Source organism: Macrotis lagotis, chromosome X (genome assembly GCF_037893015.1).
Source record: "Macrotis lagotis isolate mMagLag1 chromosome X, bilby.v1.9.chrom.fasta, whole genome shotgun sequence".
NCBI classification, from domain to species: domain Eukaryota; kingdom Metazoa; phylum Chordata; class Mammalia; order Peramelemorphia; family Peramelidae; genus Macrotis; species Macrotis lagotis.
This window is the reverse complement of record NC_133666.1, coordinates 690,100,974-690,121,923: the sequence shown is the minus strand read 5'-3', so window position 1 is coordinate 690,121,923 and position 20,950 is coordinate 690,100,974. Positions and strand designations below refer to the sequence as shown.

General features: G+C 49.5%; 1 protein-coding gene across 3 annotated transcripts in view; it reads right to left on the bottom strand.

Moving 5' to 3' along the window:
* The window catches only part of EMID1 (EMI domain containing 1), a 54,484-nt gene extending 33,825 nt beyond the window's left edge, over window positions 1–20,659 (bottom strand). For 2 of the 3 annotated variants that reach the window (XM_074206252.1, XM_074206251.1), the window contains exons 1-2: window positions 10,118–10,220; window positions 7,539–7,642 (exon numbers count right to left, since the gene is read on the bottom strand). In XM_074206252.1, coding sequence (XP_074062353.1) covers window positions 7,539–7,642; window positions 10,118–10,137 — 124 coding nt within the window. In that variant the 5' untranslated portion in view covers window positions 10,138–10,220. Of the gene's footprint in view, window positions 1–7,538; window positions 7,643–10,117; window positions 10,232–20,492 lie in introns of those variants that run through there. The other variant, XM_074206250.1, reaches the window with a different exon arrangement.
* Window positions 20,660–20,950: the final 291 nt, after the last annotated feature.

The window sequence follows — 20,950 nt, the reverse complement described above, 5'->3', positions numbered from 1 at the left end:
GTATTCCCTGCTTGCTGCCCTCTATATACCTCCCATGATTTGATGCCTCCACACCCTTACTCAGGATACCTGCTCTCCCTGAATGTATCTGTTTTGTCCCCTGGGACACAGTAGGAGCCTAATAATTGTTGGTTGTTTAGAGTGCCACTGCTGAAATCCTAACTTTCCACTCATCCTGATGAGATGAAGCTTCAGTTGCCCCCTCCTCCATGAAATTCCATGCCCACTCCCACCTAGGAACTCCCCCTGGGGAGGAGAGAAGCCCCAGGACCCTTTCCTGACTTCTGGGCTAGGGATAGGCTCACAGACTGTGGACTTGCCTGGCAACATAGAGACGGATAGAACGTTGCCGGCCTCAGAAGTACAAAGCTCAAGGTCCTGAGGTCCTGGTCACTACCTTCCACTCAACAAACCATTACTGATCCTACAACATGGCAGAAGGGAGGAGAGGAGGGAAGAGATTAATTCTGATAAAAGTAATACAAAAGTTAGAAGAGATCTTAGAATAGAATGTCAGGCCTGGGAGGGCCCTTGGAACAAGGGATGTCAAGGTTGGGAGGGGCCTTAGAATAGGGATTGTGAGAGCTTGGAGAAATTATAAATAAATTTGTTTTTAAAATATTTAATCTGGGACAGCTAGTTGCCATAGTGGATAGAGCTGTAGTCAGGAGGACTTGAGTTCAAATATGTCCTCAGACACACCTATCTGTGTGACTTTGCGCAAGTCACCTAGCCCCATTGCTTTGGGAAAACAAAAAAAACCCAAACCAAACAGCTGGACTCACAGCCAGAAAGGTCTGGGGTTAAGTTCTGCCCTGAGTCAGTTGATGAAAGAATGTTGACCTGCATTGAAGGACAGAGTTCCTCATGAGATCAGTGTCAGAGCTCAGTGTGACTCCATTTTCATTTCCAAGTATAGCCGTCCCCCAGTCCTACACTGAGCCATTCCTGCTAGCAAAGAAAAAAGACTAAAACAGATCAACCGAATCTACTGACCCTTTGGCAGAGAATGAGGTTATGGGGTATTCTACATCCACAGTCCCCCACCTCTAGGAAGAAAAGAGGGTTAAAAGAAAGGCTTGTCTTTTCACAACTTTTATTTTTGCTAGAAACTTCCATTGTAGCCCAACATTTCTGTGGGTCAGATTGAAAAAATGGAATCTTCCCTCCCTGGTGCAAGTGCCAGCCTGGCAGCTGAGGGTTAATTCCAATCTCTCTCTCTCCCCTAGGCAGGGGGCAGGGGGGGGGCAGGAGGAGAGGAGCTCTGAAGTTCATGGAAACCCACCCCCTCCCCCTCCTGCTCTTACTGGGGGTCAGCTCAGGTCAGTGGTCATAGGGGCCCCGGATCTAGAGGCTATCTACAACTCAGCTCTGCCAGCCAGGAAGACTAGAGGGGAAACTCAGAGAAAGTCAGCCTAGCCCGAAGTCCAGCCCAGCCCAACCCACAGTCCAACCCAACCAACCCAAAGTCCAGCCCAGCCCAACCCAAAGTCCAGCCCAACCAACCCAAAGTCCAGCCCAGCTCAACCCAAAGTCCAGCCCAGCCCAACCCAAAGTCCAGCCCAGCCCAACCCAAAGTCCAGCCCAGCTCAACGCCAAATCTCGCCCAGTTCAATTACAAACCTAACCCAGTTCAACTCAGTTTGGCCAAGAATAATCTATCCTAGTTGAGCCAAAGTCTAGGTTAGTCCTACCCAAGGTAAAATCTTCAGCCCGGGTGCTGTCTCTAGGGCAGTGTAAATGGGTAGTGGGCCGAGGCCAGGGAACAAAATCCAGGCTGGTAGAGAACTAGGAAGGGGTGGGGGAGGGTCCTTGGAGATTTCATTTTAGCATCTCTTTCCTGCAAACATATATGAGGTTAACGGTTCTGGTGTCTCGACTTTTTTTTTTAGGTTTTGCAAGGCAAGTGGGGTTAAGTGGCTTGCCCAAGGCCACACAGCTAGGTCATTATTAAGTGTCTGAGACCAGATTTGAACCCAGGTCCTCCTGACTTCAGGGCTGGTGCTCTATCCACTGTGCCACCTAGCCACCCTGTCTTGACTTTTTAACTGAAAATCTTTTTAACCCAATCAACCAGTGAGAACTGAGAGTGAATAGGGCCTGTGTATCTTCTTGAATCAATCAAAGTCATTGAATTAGAGACTGGAGCCTGCCCTCCACATTTTGAATAAAAGGGGAGAAGCTATCTCAGAACAGAAAAAAAATGAGGAAGACATTCTAAGAGTCCCAATTCTGGAGGTTAGAACAAGGAGGTAGCAAAAGAGAGGCCTATTCAAAGCCAAAATCAGGTCAGTTCAGCCCTGTCAGGTCCCAGTGGAGTTCAGCTAGGCTTAACCCAGGCCAGGCCTATTCAAAGCCCAGTCTGGCTAGGCCTAACCCCAGTGCATTCTAGGCCTGTGAGGATAGGCCTTATTTGGTGGGGGGTGGGGGGTGGGGGGAGGAAAGGGAGCACTTCCTCTGAGAATAGCTGGGGCAGCAGGGCCATGAAGTGGGGGAAAGGGAATATGACCTGCTGCCCCAAGCAGGAAGGATTCAATAAACACAGGGGGATTTATGGTTTCCTGATATGTCACCTTCACAGGGGGCCTGGGCTTGGCCTGAGAGGAGGGAAGAGCTGGGGCTGCATCCCAGTTGGATAAAGGAGGAGGTGGCTTGGAGGCAGGGTCTCTGGGTCACAGGGCAAGCTGAGGAATGGAGCTCCAGGGGCAGGGATGGGTAGTTCAGGGGCAGATTTTGTTTCTGAGCCCAGAACCTCCCCCCCACCCCCCAAACGACATAGAGGTTGGGAAGTCTTTAACCCCTGAAAAGGTGGTTTTCCTTGCAGATTTTCATTTCCTCCTATCATCACCCTAGCAAAGTCAAAGATAGTTGGACTTTGGGTATTGTTGGTCATAGGATCTGCCTAGGTGACCTTAGGCTTATGGTTTTCCTTCTCTTGACATCAGTTTCCTCATCTGTAAAATGAGAGAATTCCACTTGATCAGGGGCAGGCAAACATTTTAAAGTTGAGTTTTATTGTGTTTAAAAAGGTTAATCAGATTCTTAGCTCAGGGGAGGCCTAAAAAGGCCAGATTTGGCATGGGGGCACTGGTTTCAGTGACCCCAGCATTAGATGATTTTTTTTTTAGATTTTTCAAGGCAATGGGGTTAAAGTTGGTTTGCGCAAGGCCACACAGCTAGGTCATTATTATTAAGTGTCAGAGACTGGATTTGAACCCAGGTACTCCTGACTCCAAGGCCAGTGCTTTATCCACTACGCCACCTAGCCACCCCACTACGCCACCTAGCCACCCCCCATTAGATGATTTTTGAGGCCCCTTTCAATGTCAAATCATGATCCCAAGGACAAGTCTCTGGTCCTCAGTTTCCCTATCTGCATGAGGGGAGTGAACTACATGGCCTCTGAGGCCCCCCTCCCCATAATTCTAGGATCTTACAAGTTTGTTTAATGAGCAGGAGACTAATGGTTAAGTGCTTAGAGAGGCTGAAGTGGGGGGGTGGGGGTGGGAGGAACCGATAAGAACTACATCCACAGAGTTAGACTCCTTACCTTCTGGCCTGGCAAGGGTCTCTCCCCCACCCAGCCCGTGCCAGAGCCCATTGTTGGCAGGTCCCCTCCCTTCTCCTTGGGCAGCCTGCCCATGCCCCACATTCTTGGCACAGGAGGTTCTAGTGCCATTATTTCCCCAGAGAAATGGGGCCCCAGCCCAGGTAAGAGGGGTGGTCCTTCTCTCCTCCTCCCAGGCTAGGTTCTGGGAGAACCCAGTCCAACCCAGTACAGCTCAAACCAGACCAGTCCAATTTGGCCCAGCCCAGCCCAGCCCAGACCAGCCCAGCCCAGCCTAGCCCAGCCCAGCCCAGCCCAGCCCAGGCTAGCCCAGCCCAATTTACTCTGCCTAGACCAACCCAACCCAACCCAACCCAGCCCAGGCTAGCCCAGATCATCTCTTCCAACTTCTCAAGGACTCCAGTCTCAAAGGACTAGAAACACAGTAAGAGAACAGGATAGTTCTAGATAATGGGGTCATAGCTCAAGAGCTGGAAAGGACCCCAGAGAGACTCCCTAGTCTGTCTCAGGCCAAGGGATAGGAGACGACTTGGCTAAGGTCCCACCCTCTACCCCACCCCCAACATAAATATTTATTGACTGTTTTTGCTTTGTACAAGAGCCTGTGTGAAGTCATAGAAGAATGAGAATGATTCTCCCCTTTTTATAGATGAAGAAATGGCCCAGGAGAGGGAAAGAAGCCTTGGCCAAGTTGGGACAGCTGGGAGCAGCATTGACCTTGGGCCAGTAGATCCCAATTCCAGTGGCTTCTTTCTTCACTCCTGGTCTGATGCTAGACTAGACTGAACTGAAGGGACTCAGGCTTCTGGAGGTGACTCTGTGGCCTGGCAGGGTGGGGGGTTCAATAGACCTTAGCCCTTGTTTAATCAACCCTTTCTCCTTGCCCTTAAAGGCCAGGGTGAGCTTTCTCATCTTAGGTCCAGGGGAAAGATCTAGGACTAGCGGGAAGCAGGAGGCAAAGGAGACCTAGAGAAGTTTCATTTGTTTTCTCCATCCCCAGAGGAGGGGGGGGGGGGCTTCTGCGGCAATTCTACAAACCATTTATCAAGTTGAGGTTTCACTTCTCTGTAAAATGAAGGGAAGCAAACTGGACTGTCTCCGAGGGCCTTTCCGCTTTGAGATCTGGGGACCTGTTGATTTGCTTTCAGGACCCCCCACGGAGTGGGTGCCCAGGAAACGACTAATCTAGACGCAATGGGCATTTCATAGACATTGCGGTTTGGGGCTGAGACTGGGAATGCGGCATGAACCAGGCTGTCAGTCCCCTGTGATGTGGGTCAGCAGTCTTCTGAGGGTGAGGGTAAGATTCAGGGCTGGGCTATGGGGGCCACCCTGGAGACAGCTCATCTGGGAAGCAGCTGGAGCTGGGGACTCCATCTGGCCTCAATGATGACATAGGGAGGGCGGGCAGGTGCAGGAAGGAGAGACAGAGAAAATATAAAGTACAGACAAGTGGCCTCATCTACTCCTCTTCCTCCTCCTCTCTCTGCTCTTCTTTCTTTTCCCTCCTCCTCTTCTTCCTCTTCTTCTTCCTCCCCTCCCCTCCCCTCCCCTCCTCTCCTCTCCTCTCCTCTTCTCCTCCTTCTCCTCTTTCTCTTCCCTCCCTCCATCTTTCTCCCCATGGTGTCGGTCCATAGTAGTCCATGTACTTGGTGCTCATGGGTTAAGGTACCTTATAACCTATAGTGGAGGCAAGGTTTGAATCTAGATTCTGAGCCACCTGCAGGATTCCTGGGTCCAGTCACCACTTGGGTTGCCATGAGAACAAGGGGCTGGCCATTGTCCCCTTTCCCATGCCTCTCTGCTCCCTTGACTTTGTCGGGGGAGGGAACTTGTAAGGGAAAGGTATGTCCAGATCCAGATTCTGATCCTCCCAGGCCTCCCTATGCCTGTCTTGCCTTGGCACCTTGACCCTTTTACCAGCCCTGCTCTGGTCTAACCAGACAGGAAGAAGGGGAAAACTTTGGTAAAGGGAGAGAGAGAAAGACCTTTCCCATCTGGGTACCTCCATCCTCATGCCCTCCCCAGTCTGACCCCATCTCCTTCTCTCCTCCCCTTCCAAGGAGGTCAGATCCTTGAAGGAAATCACAAGGTAGACTTGGAAAACAGCCAGGGCTGGGGAGACACTGAGGAGTGGTAGGCGGTCCATTCAGTCTCCCTGTATTTTCCCTTCCCCTAACTTCCATCCCCTTCCCACCTCTCTCCCCCAGCTACTTCTACCCACCTTGCTCCCTGCCAACCCCTCCTATCTTCCTTAACCCCAGCATGCTAGCTTAGAAGATGGGGACTGAAGTCCATCTCCATATGTTTCTCTGCCTTCCTCCCCTTCATCCCCAAGGGAGATGAGGGCTACTTGAAAATGAAGGTTCCCGCTCTCCTTAGCAATCTGTTCTGAGCCAAACACTAGTTTGTCCTTTCTTTCCTCCACCTCTTCTTCCTCCTTTCCTCCTCCTCCTCTTCTTCCTCTTCCTCCTCCTCCTCCTCCTCCAAGCCTGGGCTAGTCCTTGGAGAGCCTGGAGCCATGAGGGCTTGGGGTTCATCTACACAATTCTCTAGAGCCCTCTCCAGGTCTCACTCTTCCTCAGGGGCCCTCTTACCTTTACTCCTCAATGCACCCCATTTCTTCCCTCTTCTCCCCCAATCTCCAACCTTACCGATGCCCAAGGTTTCCCTCTAGAGGACTGGAAGAGGCCTTAGAGGTCCCTAGACCACAGGGTCTGAGGCCCAGAGCTGTTTCATTGCATCCTACCCTCCATTTTACAGATGGGGAAACAGACCCAGAAAGGTATCTTTGATCAAAAAGCTGGAAGAGACCAGGAATGCTCTAATCGAATCCCTTCATTTTATAGACAAGGAATCCAAGTTCAGGAAAGGTAAGTTGCTTGTTCGAGGTCACATAGGTCAAAGAGGATCTGGGGTTAAGAGACAGAAGGCCTCATTTTACAGAAGGGGAAACAGAGGCCTGCAGAGAAATCCTAGATCTAGAGCCTGAAGGTACCTCGCAGGTCATTCACTCCAATTTCTCCACTTTACAAAAAAGGAATAGGAGGTACAGGGAAGAAAAGGACCCCAAGGTTCCCCCAGGTTGTTGGTAGTAGAATTTGAACCCTTCACATCTAGGCCTCTTTCCATGGTTTCTCATCTTTTCCCCCAATAAAATAAACAGGGAGGATGACCTGGGGTGCAATAATTAGCACTTACAAGTCTAACTATAAATATGCCATCTTGATGAACTCTGTGAGAAGTTATAATAATGGGGAGCCATTTGAATCCTCATTTTATAGATGGGAAATCTGAGGAAAGAAGGAATATGGCCCAAGGTCAGGGCAAGGCCAAGAATGGAACTTAGTTCTAATAATTTTTCCAGGGTCTGCACCAACAGGCCAATTCAGAGCAGATTAAGACCTTAGGCTCTAAGATCCAGGGCTAGAAGGAAAGACCTTAGAGGTTGATTCAGCCTCCTACTTTTACAGAAGACATCAAGGAGAAGTGACTTTTCTAAGGTCACACACCTAATGTAGCTGGCAAAGGAACCTGAGATCTTTGACTTCAGAACCAGTGAGCTGTCCAGGGAGTTAGACATTCTAGGACTAGATCCCACCCATAGCAATTTGCCTTCTGTCCTGCAGCCCTGCTCTCTAGGGAAGCATGGCCATATCCCAGGCCCCACACTAAGGGCTTTACAAATATTATCTCATTTAAGAAATGCTTGTTCCTTCACTCCCTGCCCCCTCTCCCTTTCCCTTGTCTCTCCCCTTTCTTTGAGTTCCCTTGCCTTCCCTTACCTTCCCTCATCCCCTTTTCCCTTCCCTCACCTTCCCTTTCCTTGAATTTTGCTCATCTCTGACAACAAGCTACCACTCACACCAAATTTCTTTGTCCCTTCAGCTGAGGGTTCTGAAGCAGAGTAGGGCTGGGGAATTGAGGGAAGGGTAACACATTGAGGGAGACAGTTGGGGGAGGGTCCTACCTTCTTCACAGTTGGTCCCCGAATGACCTGGACAGCACTTCCATTCCAGAGAGGTCACTGTCTTATACACGACCTTGTATGTTGGTCTCGCCACTGTTCTGTAGCTGCAACACAGTCATGGAACCCAACATGGCTTAGCTCTGAAGGTCTTGGAATTACTCTATCAAAGGCCATGAGAAAGTGAGCCCCTTGTGCCTGATTCATAAGTGGCTACTGAATGAATGAATGAACAAAGGAACATAAACCCAGATGACTCCTGTCCACCCCTTACTTGACTCCTCACCTCCACAGCCAGTATCATCCTCAGGGGAAACAGAGTGATTTAGCATCAGGAAGACAAGACCTGTGTTCAAATCTTCCTACCTTAGAAATAACTGGCTGTTGATTGGGAAGTCACTTAGCCTTGCTAGGTCTTGGTTTCTTCATTTGAAAAATGAGGAAATTGAACTTCTGTCTCTGAATCTACAATCCCACGAACTTCTCTGAGCCTCAATTTCCTCCCATGTAAAATGAGGATAATAATCCCTGCAGTGCACTCCTTTCAGAATTTTTATCAGAATCAAAAGAGATAGTTCCTGCTAGGGTGCTTTCCAAATCTGAGAAGACTGTGTTCAGATTGGCTGCTGTTGTTTTGTTGTTGTTAGAATAGCTGATGTTCACAGAGATTGAAGGTGTGCAAGGCAAATTACAGGCCTTGATTCGTCTGACAATTCTGAAAGTAAGGCTCTGTCGGGCTTGTTATAGCCATGTTACAGATGATAATGCCGAGACTCAGAGGGTTGGGGGCAGGGGTTAGAGCCCGGGGCTCACCTGGCTCCAAAGCCAGAGCTCCTTCCTTCCAAGCCTGGATCCTTCAACTGGTCTTGAGAAGATGCCAGAAGCTTTATTTGGAAGGTCTGACCCTTCCCAGATTGGCTGTGTTGATACTCTGGTTTTCAGCGTATCATCAATGATTAATAAAGACATCTTGATGGCATTTTACTCTACTTGGTTCACTGTGTGTGTGTGTGTGTGTGTGTGTGTGTTGTTATTTAACTTGTAAAAAATTATTTCATCACTAAACAGGCACAAAGCATCCACTGACTTTGTAGACTTCTTTTCAGGTTCCTATAGCACCTCACCAAGGAGCTTGGAAGTGTCTGGAGAACAGTATCATCCATCTCCCTCCCAGTGACCAGGATGGTGTTGGGGGAATAGCAAGGGTTCATCAAATATTTATTGAAAATGAATGCCCTGGCTGAATGCACCTTCTATGATAGACTGAATGAATGCACTGTACTAGGAATGAATGAATGAATGAATGAATGAATGTACCCTGCTGGGAATGAATGAATGCATCCCACTAGGAATGAATGAATGGATGGATGGATAGATGGATTAATGCACTGACTGGGAATGAAAGTATGAATGAACAGATGCACTGACCAGGAATGAATGAATGAATAAATGCATCCCACTAGAAATCAATAAATGAAGTCTGGATCAGCTTTGGGTTCCAAATAGGTACTGACTGGTGAGAGCTTTCTGCCATTCAGTAAATAAGCATGGGAATTCAAAAAAGTGTTCCTGACCTCACAGTCCAATGGAGTCAATATGTTAGCAGCTATGTGCAAATGAGCTTTATCCAGGATAACCTGGAAATCCTGGCAAAGGGCAGGCACTAGCATGAGGGGCTGGGGGTCGGGGAAAGCTTCCCATAGGACTGGGGTTTGAGCTGGGACATGAAGGAAGATGGGGAAAGTCAGGAAGACAGAGCCTTGTAGCCTTGGGAGGTAGAGCATCTTGTGTGAAGAAGAGCCGGGGCTAGCATCCCAAGACTGATTGGAGGCCACAGGGTATAAGAAGACTGGAAAGGGAGGAGGGGTTGGGTTAGGAAGGGCTTTAAAAGCCAAAGTGAGAATTATCTATTTGATCCTGGAGGTGATAGGGAGCCACAGAGAGTTATTGAGGAGGGGGTGTCCTGGTCAGACCAGTGCTTGAGAAAAATCACTTTGGCAACTGAGTGGAGAAAAGACTGAAGTGGGGAGAGATGTGAGGCAGATAGACCCTCCCCCAAGCAGTACAGGTGTGAGGGGAGGGGAGTCTGCTCCAGAGTAGGGGGCAGAGTCAGAGGAGAAGAGGGGATAGAGAGAACAGTTTTTTGGTTTTGTTTTGTTTTTTGCAAAGCAGTGGGATGAAGTGACTTGTCCAAAGTCATATAGCTATGTAATTATAAAGTGTCTAAGTCTGGATTTGAACCCAGGTCCTGATTCCAGGGCTGGTGATCTATCTACCTTTAGGACAATCTTTTTGATGATAAAATGGACAAGCCTTGAGAACATGAGAGTTAGAGAGGCACTGGGGGTGACAGTGAGGTTGTGAGCCTGCATGACTGGAAGGATAGTGGGGAGGAAGTGGTCAGAGTCTTTGCCCACACTAAATTGGGAGGCTTTATGCCCCCTCTAATTGGGCCAGTCCAACATGCTTGCAGCAGCAGCAGCAGCAGGAGATTAGGAAATGTTTGCTGAGTTGGGGTGAGCCATGTGACAGCAACTCCTTGAGGTCCCTGGTCCAGGACCCAGAAAACCAGCTTTTCTTACCTGTTCCCAGGACAGCTCATGGGCCACCGGCAGCTCTGCAGGACTCTTTGTAGGTAGGTACCATTCTGGACATGGCAGGAAACAGTCCGAGTCACTATGTATGAGCACCAGTTTCTGAAAAATAGACCCCAGTAGAACTATCAGGTCATGTTCCTTGCCCCCACCAGTCCCAGGTCCTAGTAGGGTCCTTGCTTTATCCACCTTGGGCACCTCCATCCCCTCTGCCTGTATGGTATAGAAATGCCCAGCCCCTTCTCTCTCTCTCTCTCTCTCATGTGGGTTTTTGACTTTCCAAGACTGTTTTGGATTCCCACAATCCCTTGGAGACAGAAATAGAATCTTCCAAAGAGGACAATACATGAATGCCCAGAATGCCCTGGACATGCCAAGGCCCACACTGCCCAGCTAGAAGCCTTCTCTCCAACCTACCAGAGTAAGGTCTCAGTTTTCAGTGAAGCCAGATGGGCGGGCCTGTGGCATGGGAGACTGAGCTTTCCTCTTTCCTTCCTCCTCCTGTGAGCAGGGCAGGGCCCCCTACTCAGGCTGAAGGTTGAGGTTCACTGAGCAATAGGAATGTCCTAATAAAGCTTTTACCAGGACACAGACTCTCAGTAGGTCATTGAGAGGGTAGCTCTCAGTCCTGCCCCAGCTTGGGGAAGTAGTGGGATGGCAGGTGGAGAGGGCCACTGGGAGCCCCGCTGCACCCACTGACCACCCAGGTGACCTTGGGGCAAGTCACTACCCTGTTCTGGACCTCCACAGTAACACAGGAATGAGTAGGCCTTTCCTTTGAAGGATTATTATGAAGACTGAATGGGAGGAAAGAGAATTGAAAAGAACATGAAAAAAGTAAAATGAAAGGGATTTTACTGTGACAAGGAGGCTACAGACGTGTTCTACTCCAAACCAAGACCAAGGGAAATCAGTTTCTGGAATCATAGAACAAAGACTGTCTAAGCTGAGAGTGGCCTTAGAATGGAGAATGTCAGAGTAATTGAAAAATAGACCAGGTCAAACAGAAATCAGTGACTTCATGAGATATCCAGAAATATTAGAATGAAATAAAAAGGCTGAAAAAGTAGAAAATGAAAAGATATCAAATACAACTTACCCTAAAAACAAGGACCAGGAGAGACTGTCTAAGGATCATTAGACTTCCTAAAATGCCTGTTTCTTAAAAAGCCTGGAAACTCGATTTCAAGCAATCATAAATGAAAGCTATCTGAATCTATTTAGAACCACAGAGTAACATGAAGATGGAAATCACCTCCTGAAGAATTCCCTAAAGAAAAAGTCACAAGAATGTGTCAAAATCAAAGAGAAAAAATGCTGCAAGAATGCAGAAAAAAGTAATTTTTTTGTTTTTGTTTTTGTGAGGCAATGGGATTAAGTGACTTGTCTAAGGTCACACAGGAAACATCAAATGTTTGAAATCAAATTTGAATTCAGGTCCTCCTGACTCCAGGGTTGGTGCTTGATCCACTGTGTCACCAGGAAAAAAGTACCAAAAACCCATGGACGTAAGACCTGTCAGCTTATACTTGAAAAGAGAGGAGATCTAGGAATTCAGTATTGCAGGAAGCAGAAGACATAGGCTTACAATCAAGATTGATTTACCCTATATGGCTGACTACAGTCTTATAGGGAGAAAATAAATCTTTAATGGAATAGGAGACTTTTAATGCTTTCTAATGAAAAGACCAGAAATATACAGAAACTTTGAAATGCAAATATAGGAATTAAGAGAAATCTAGAAAGATTTATTTGAATAATTGGAAAAGGTTGTATGATATTGCAGTGCTAACAAGTCTACTAAGTCTTGTAGAGAAAATAGAAATGTGTTACTTCAGAACTTTGAGATCTTCAAGGGGCATTTAAGGGAATTAAATAAGAAAACAGAAAACCTGGGAGCAAATTGGTTCTGTTTTGAGGCTTTAAGAGGAGAGGATGAGGCATACCATATTAGTCACAAGGAGTTTCTCTTCCTTCTTTCTCTTAGGTTTTAATAGAGAGGGTTGAGGGGAAGTTGAAAATAATGAGTGAGAGAGAGAGAGAGAGAGAGAGAGAGAGAAAATTCATACATTCTCACACTCACATAAATGCACTCACACACGTTCTCATACACACACTCACACATCCTCAGACTTACACACATACTCTCATACTCACATACACACACATATTCTCACACTCAGACATTCTCATATGCACACACATTCTCAGACTCACACACATACACTCACACGCATACTCTCATAAACACACTCACATTCTCATACACACATTCGTATACACACACATTCTTACAATCACGTACACACGTACAAACGTACACACACACACACACACACACACACACACACACACACACACTCTCTTCCTGGGTCCCTAGCAGCTGGCTCAGTGGGTGTGTGCATATATTCAGAATTTCCACTTGTGGCATGTTCTCTCTTTACCAGAGGGGAGGAGAAAACATTTCTCCCATCTTTTCTTCTGTAATTAAAATCATCTCCACCGTGCTGCCCAGGCCTGCGGCTTCTTTGTTTATTTTTTGGTGAGCCCTACTCTTTGGGCCCAGAGCACAGCCTGGCCCATCTGGCCAGAGATTTCCAAGGCATCGACCTCCTGGAGCCCAGAGTGTCTGGGAGGCAGACACTGCAAGCTGAGGGCTCAGCTGGCCTAGGGTGGGAGCAGTCAAGCCTAGATCCAGTACTGGAGGGGCCTCCGAAGTCATCAAGCTCAACCCCTTCATTTTGTAGATGAGTAATCTAAGGACTGAAGATCTTAAATCCTTAGTGCAAGGTCTCCCGTAGAAAGTCAGTGTCAGAGATGGGATTTGAACTCAGGTTTTGTGACTCTCACTTTGATGCTTCCCTGATTCTGTTGGGGTTTCACCCAGGATAACATGACAGAGGGACTATCACAGCAGTTAAGAGATATTAAGTTCAAAGGTCTACTCTGACATTTATCAACTGGGGGATGGAGGTCAACTGAGTCTCAGTTTCCCCACTTGCAAAAGAGAGCACAACCTTTGTACTACCTCCCTTAGAGAGCACTGGGATTCAGGTATACAAAAATTCTCTTCTTTAGAACCAAGTTATCCATCAATGAATATTTATTAAGCACCTACTATGTACAAGCACTGTGCTAGGGTGCACTAGGAATGCAAAGGCAGAAAACCCTCCCAAGCCAGCGTCCTAGCAGCTGGGCACCAAGAAAGGCCTAGAGTGTCAACTTCCTACAGGCAAGAGCTATCTGATTTTTGTATGTGTATCCTCAGGCCTTAGGAGAGGGCTTGGCACATAAAACATGTTTAACAAATAGATTTCCATTCATTCATTCATTCACTCATTCACTGAAGTGGGTGGCACTTCAGTTGAAACTTGAAAGAAACCAGGGACTAAAGGGCTGGACATGAGGAGGGATGGCATCCCAGGCTTGGTGGGGGGGGGGCTGGGCACAGACAATACAACGGCATAGAGATGGTGAGTCACATATGAGACATCTTAAGAAGAGCAGTACAGTGGAGAGAGCAGATGAGGTTCATAGATGCCACAAGTGACCTCAAAGGAAGGAAGCCCGGATTAGGGGCCACTTGTGCTCAGCTCTTCTCTCATCGGATCCTCACCATGGCCCTGGGAGGTTTAGAGGCCATCGTTATTCCCGTTTTAGAGCTAACGAGATAGAAGTGACAGAAATAGTGACTTGCCTTGGACCCCCCAGCTTGGGAGTGATAGATTTGAACTCGAGTCTTCTTGACTCCCAGATCACTGTCCTATCCTTGGTCGGCTAATAAGACCCCCCTGTTTAACAAAGGAGACAACTGAGGCTCTAAGAAGGTAAAGGACGACACACTGCAAATAGCATTTTGTAACCCTTACATGTGAGGTATTGCCTGGTTCTCCCAATGTCTAGGATCCTCCCCAGCCCAGTATTCCTCTAATAATTCCTCTAGTCGAATTGTTTTGGTCTTGTTGACGCTTCATGACCCATTTGGAGTTTTCTTGACAAAGATACTGGGGCGCTTTGCTGGGCTTTTTTTCCAGCCGACTTTACTGATGAGGAAACTGACTTGCCCAAGGTCACACAACGAGCAGCGTTGGAAGTCAGCTTTTGAACTCAGGTCTTCCTGACTCCAGGCCCAGGGCTCTATCCACTCTGGCACCACCTAGTGGCTCCATTGCTTCGTAGATATTTGTATTTTGTATATTTTGTAAATCACTTGGTAGATATTTGTCTTTATTCCTAGGTGCTCATGGTATTTCCCCCCGTGGATGAGAGACTTCTTGAAGGTGGAAAATATTCCTTTTTGATTTTGTATCCTCAGCATGGGGCCTGGAACTTAATAAGTGTTCATTAGGCAAAGAATTCTCAATATCAGCTCCCCAAAGAGACTGTAAGCTTCTCCGAAGCAGGAATCCCTGTTATCCTCAAGACTTATTCCTAGGAGGGCCTCAGCAAACCCAACCTCTCTCTATTTTACAGGGGGGAAACTGAGGCTCAGAGGTTAAGGGAGTTGCCTACCCAAGGTTAGATAGGAAGGAAGTTTCAGAGCCAGGACATGGAGCCCCTTCCTCTCTGTGGGTTATCAGCAGCCCTGCCCCTCCTCCTTGGTATGAGAATCTCTTTTACCCACTCCCCCCCACCCCTCTTGGGAGCAGACAGTCTGATAAGAGCAGATGTGCTGAGAGTGGTTGTGGTGGGGAGGCCCCAGATGTTTCTAGACATCCTGTCCATGGAATAGCATCTGCTTCCCACCTACAGACAGAAGGAGCTCCATTTGGTCTTTCTCCTAATCTTTTGATCTCAGTGGGATAGAGAGGCTTACCCTTAGTGAACGAGATCTGGGCACTTGGGTATCACCCATCCCTTCCTTTAGCTGGGGATATTGGGGGGATGGAGAGCTACAATTGAGGGAGCATCTCAAAGAGCCCAATTGAACTGAGCTTCCCTATGAATACAATATGAACCCCCTTGGAGGGAGGAAGACAGGAGAAAAATTCCTTTACCACTAGGCAGAGGTGAACTTAGATTGGATCAGATGAAGGTGCAGAGTTTCTTTGCCAACCTCACCCCCTTTTTCAGGGCCTCAACTCCTACTCATATACTGGAGGCTAACCATGGCGAATAGTAAGCCTGGAAGGTCTCCTGCCTGCCTCCCCTGGAATGAGTACTCGGCTCATGGGATTTTGGCAAGGGAAGCCCTGTCTCTCCTGGGACCCAGGGAATGGGATCCCAATTGAGGCCTGGCCCAGGACTGAGATCTGGAACATTGATATGAGTAAGAACAAGGGAGGCAGCCAACAGGGCGGGGGGCCAAAACCCATTATGAGAAAGAGATGAAAGATGGAGAAGCCTAAAGCAAGGCTGGGGAGTGGGGAGCCCAACCCCCCTGCCCATGGCCAGAGAGCTCAGAGGACACTAAGATTTAGAGTTGGAATAGACCTGAGAGGTCGCCTAATCCAAATCCTTCTTTTTCCGAGTAGGACACAGTCCCAGAGAGGTTGAGGAATTTGCTTAAGATCACATAGCTGGGAAGAGGCAGGAAGTCCTGGTCCTGTTTTTCTGCTATTCTAGGCTAAATCAGAGCCAGAGGCTGCCAGAATCAGAGGGAACCTCAGAAAGGTCTAGTCCTGTCCATGGGAAGTGACCCAGTTGGCGAAAATGTTCTGGGCAGCAATGATTACGTCGAGGTGAGAGAGGAGACCTCACCCTAGACCTGCCTCCTAACCCAGTTCCTAGAGGCCCCCCAGGGATGAATGAAGATTCCTCATTTGCTGAGGTGGAAAGACCCTCCAGGAAGACAAGTCTAGAAAGACCTAGAAAAAATCAGGAGACTCAAAAGTTCCCCAGAGGCCATTGCCGGAAGGCATTCCAACAGGAGACCATTTAAACAAGGCTGCAGTTGGTGGAGCTTGCAGGGGTCAGCGGGCAGGGAAAGAGCTACTTCTAGGGTTCTCACCTCCCACGGGCATTCAATTTGGTTCTACCCACGGGGACCTGGCAGTCTCAGGAGGTTGGGACCTACCGTTATAGTTCTCACATTCCCGGAATATTCCTGGGGCAGGGGGCATGGCCCCTCTGAGCTGCTGGAGCTGCTCCCAGGCTTCCCCCTCCCCTCGTACAAAGCTTCTTTTATGCCCCTTATCTAGCCAACCAACAGAACCTTGGGGCCCTGGGATGGGCGTGGGAGGGGCAGGAAGGTGGGGGGGGGAACTGGAGGCGAGGACCCCATGGTCTCTTAGAAAATGAGGGCCTTAGGGTGTTCATCTGGAGGTGGAAGAAGGGGATGATGGGCCATTCCTCTGAACATGCCAGCCTCTGACAGTGAATGCCAGCCTCTGACAGTGAATGATTGACATTCAAACTCTTTTTCAAGGAAAAAGGAAGTCCCCCCAAATAATAATAATAGGTAGCATTATCTAGCACCTACTATTTGTGAGGGACTATGCCAAGCAGTTAACCACTCACAGAGAACCTCACAAAAACCTTGAAAGACAGGCGCTATTATTCCAGAGTGAAAAAAGTGCTGAGTTGGTACTCAAGTGATCTGAGGTCGAATCCTTCCTCTGTCACTTACTAGCTGTGTGACTTGGCCAAATCACTTTCCTCCCCTGAGTCTCAGTTTCCCCACATGCAAAATAAAATTGCTGATGTTTTTAACCAAGCTTCATTTCCTTTTAGCCTCCTCATAGCTCAGTGGGTAGGTACAACTCGTTTACAATGATGTAAACTGAAGACAGAAATTGTCACCCCCAAAGTCAGTGTCAGAAATGAGATGTCAACTCAAGTGTGCCCTGACTTTTCTGTCGAAGACTTTAGTGGGGTAGGAGGCAATGGGTCTAGCTATCTAGCTGAAACATGATCCCCCAAAAACCATTTCCCCAAATCGAACAAAGCACCCAGATAGTCACTGGATGGTTAATTGCCTCCTGCTGCCCAGTGCTGTTTCCCACAGATATGTTCACATTGGAGAGGCTAGTCCAACTCTCGAACAAAAGGATCAGCTAGGGTCCCTTCCAGTCCTATATCCCATGACTGGCCTTGATTTCCCCATCTGCCAAATGGGGTTTCCATTCCCTGACTCACAGGCCATTGTGAGAAAGGACTCTGGAAGCCATGGATTAGAGTTAAAAAAAAATAAAAACCATTCTGAATTACAGCCCCAGGGACCAGGGGTGCTTTCACATCATTTTAAAATAAGGAAACTGAGGCAGCAAGTTATTTTCCCAATATCTGAAGCAGTATTTGAACCTCTGACTCTACTGGAAATCATTTGAGTCATTTTGTAGCTACGGGCTCAGTGCATTGTAAGGATCCTCTTTCAGGGTTTATTTATAAACCCATGACCCAGATTTGAGTCTTGTCTCTGACTTGGTGACCAGATCACTTCCTGTGTGACCTTGGCCAATTCATTTCTCTATGCTTGACCTCAATTTACTCCTCTGTAAAATGAGGAGATGAAATAGGGTAACCCTACTGCCCTTTCCAGTTCATAAGTGTGATCACTCTAGCATCTCATATCCCCTGTGTCCAGGAGGTCTTATGTCCCTCTCACCCCACATGGGGTAGACGGCAACCCCAAGACTTCTGTCATACATACCCTTCCCCTTCCCATGACCACTCATTCGGCCTCCTCCAGTCTTCCTCATTCCCCTCCGTCTCTAACAGACCTTGGGTAGTGGGCCCCTGCCTGCTTGCAAGGGAAAGGCCTTTCTTTGAAAAGGAGTAGAGAATAGAATCTGTGGGGGGTAGGAGGGCCAGGGCTGGACTCTTTGACTAGGGGATGAAAAAGCTGGGGGGGAGGGTCAGCCTCATTGTCTAGGTGGCAGTAAGGGGCCCCTTGAGAGGGGAGAGCAGGTGAGAGGCATAGAGACCCTGGAGAGAAAGAAGCAGTGCCAGAGATCTCTGAGAGATTATCTTTCCCTTGGCCACAGGGCAGGGAAGCACAGCCCAAGCCTCTCAGATCAGCCTACCCTGGGGAAGACAGCACAGGGATTGCAGCCAAAACACATACAAGGTGGTCCCAGTTTTGCTAAGCTCTAACTACATCTCAGGCTCTGTTTAGTCCAAGATCATGAAAGAGTCCTGGCTCTGTCATCCCCCCAAAACTGGATTTAATTCCGGGCCCTGCCTCAGTTTCCTCCTCTGTAAAATGAGAGACTCACGCTGGATAATCTCCAAGGTCCCAAAACTCATGAGATGTCAGAGGCCCAGTTAGAGCCTCCTGGCTGGATTCAGGTAGGAATCCTGGCCAACAAGCATTCTACAAAAGACAAGATACCGGTTCCCAGATAGAGGATCGCCAGGCTCTCCTGGGGACCCAGAAAGAGAGGGCTTTGAATTGGAGGGTCATCTGGTCTCATCTCTCAGCTCAGTCCCAATATCAGCATGGGAAAAGCATAGCTCCTAGGAGTCACCTGGGAGTTTTAGATGTCTCTCCTGCACCCCCAGTAGCAAAAAGCCCCCTCCCCGGGTCGGAGTCCTGTGAATTTTCACTACATAGCTGACGTTCTTTGCTTTTCCCCATGGGAAGAGTCTCAGAACTACATCTGGAAGGACAGCAAAGACTAGTGCAATCACTTTCTTTGACAGATGAGGAAACTGAGTATCAAGGAAGGAGAGAGACTTGTCCTAAGCAGGATCGGAGACCTGATCCTCCACCTGGAGGGCCAGTGTTTTCTCTACGGTATCATCCAGCCTCATTATACCCAAACCCAGTCCCACACCAGAGGCCTTTAGTGGCAGACATGAGATTTCAGTGATTGTGGAACCATTTAGAACGAAGAGAAATCTTGGAGTTCATTGAGTCCAACCATTTTACAAAAAAAAGGAAACTGAGGTCCCAGGATAGGAAGGGACTTTTCTGGGGTCATTTAATTTTTCATTCCATGAGCCATTTTGTATCAGTTATGTTTTTTGGGGGAAATGGGATGGGAAGGGGTTGAACCTCTGAGCCCCCCCCCCCCAGGAGACTGCCTTAAAAAGGTTAAGTGGCCTAGCTGCAGAAAACCAGAGTGTGTTCACCCTGCCTTTGTCCAGTCTATTCATTATTTTATCCTCCAGCCCTCACTGAGTCTTCGGGCCTCTCGGTTTCTGTACCGTAGTCTCTTACAGACAAGAAAATTCAGGTCCACCGTAGTCCTCTAGAGCGAGCTACAACCCATCTAATTACAGTGGCGGGTTGTGTTGTTTTTAACACCTTCATGCGTATGGTAGTCATTTTTGAAAATACTCTCACACTCGCATTTAAAAGCACAGATGTTCATGGAGAACCTGTACCGTGCAATGGTGAGTGCCCTGGATTCCGAGTCAGAAGACCCAAGTTCCTATCCTGGTTCAGTCATGACCTTGGGTAATTCATTCCCCTTCTCTGGGAGGGAGGAGCCCCTGTCTAAAATGAGAGGGTTGGCCTAAAAATGGCCTCTAATGGTCTCTTCTATTTCCAAATCTATAGTCCTAGTCAAATAAAGAGTAGTGGCTGGGGCCCAGGTGGACAGTTAAGGAATCTAGCCGGTTGGTCCCAACCGTGAGGAGACCTTCCTGCCACCCACCAAGGAGGAAAAGAAAACGGGGGCAAGGGAGGGGGGCATGATTCTGATCCTCAGGGCAGACCCTTCATCTCTTCCCTCTGTCTGTCTGGTCCAGGAACAAGGGTCCCCCACCCCTTCCTTCCTGGGTTCCCATTGAATGACTGATGGGAGGAGAGGGGGCTCATCCTTAAGGAGAGATGGGGGTATGGTTCCAGCCTCTGCCAGCACTTGGATCTTGGGCACGTCCTTTGTCCCTGCCTCAGTCTTCTCAGTGGAAGAAGGGGGGGGGGTTGGACTGGATGTCTCCAAGGTCCTGGCTAAGCTCTGATGACCTATGACCTCTGGTCCTGTTACCACTTCTCTGGGGAAGAAATCCCTCATTCCAAGGTTTCAAATAATAGCAAAAGCAGGGGGGTGGGGGGGAGCGGATTAAGAGAAGGTCCCGGGTGCCTGGCAAGGGGAAGAGGGAGTCCATGGGACCCAGGGAGAGGCCTCCGGGGAGGCCACTCTCGGACATTCCCACGGTAGGAGGCAGCTGGAAGCTGGGGCCTCACCAGCCCCCTCCCCTTCCAGCTCCAGCCATTTGGGGGTCTTTGTCCTCCAGCACCCCCCTTCCTCTGGGTGGGGGGCTCACCCTGCTCTCCAGACGGGGGAGTGGGTAGAGGGTCCCCCGTGCGTCTGGGGGGAGGGGACTCTCTCCGGCAGATTCTGGGGTGGGGGTGAGGTCCCCTCCAAGGTGAGGGCCCCCCTTCTGCCCTGCCCCCTCCCCCGGCCCGGCTCCTTCCGTTCTCACGCCCCAGCTGCAGCCCCGGGGAAGTGGGGGTGAGGGGGGCGGCCGTTACCTGCGGCGGGAGCCCTGGGCGGCTCCCCCGAAGCTCCAGGAGGTGCCGCGGCCCCCGGGGAGCAGGGCGCAGAGGCAGAGCAGCGCCCAGCCCCAGGCCGGCCGCCGCCGCCCCCTGCCCGCACCGCCCGGGCCCGGGCCCGCCGCCGCTGCCCGCGCGGGGGGCATCGCCTCCGCTGCCCGCCGGCCTCCCGGCCTCGCTCGCGGCCTCAGCCCCTTCCTCTCCCCCGGACGCCGCCCGCTCGCATCTTCCCAGCCCCCCGGAGCCCGGAGGGGGCGGGCGGCTGCGGGGGGACGGCCCCCTCGGCACTGCCCACCCCCGGCCCCCAGCGCCGCCCCAACCCGGAAGGGCAGCGCCGAGGGGCGGCCGAGGGGGGCGGGACCCCCGCGGCGCCGGGCCGGGGCGGGGCTCAGCTCCCCGAGAGCCCAGGGGAGCGGCCGGGGGGCCGGCGGGCGCCC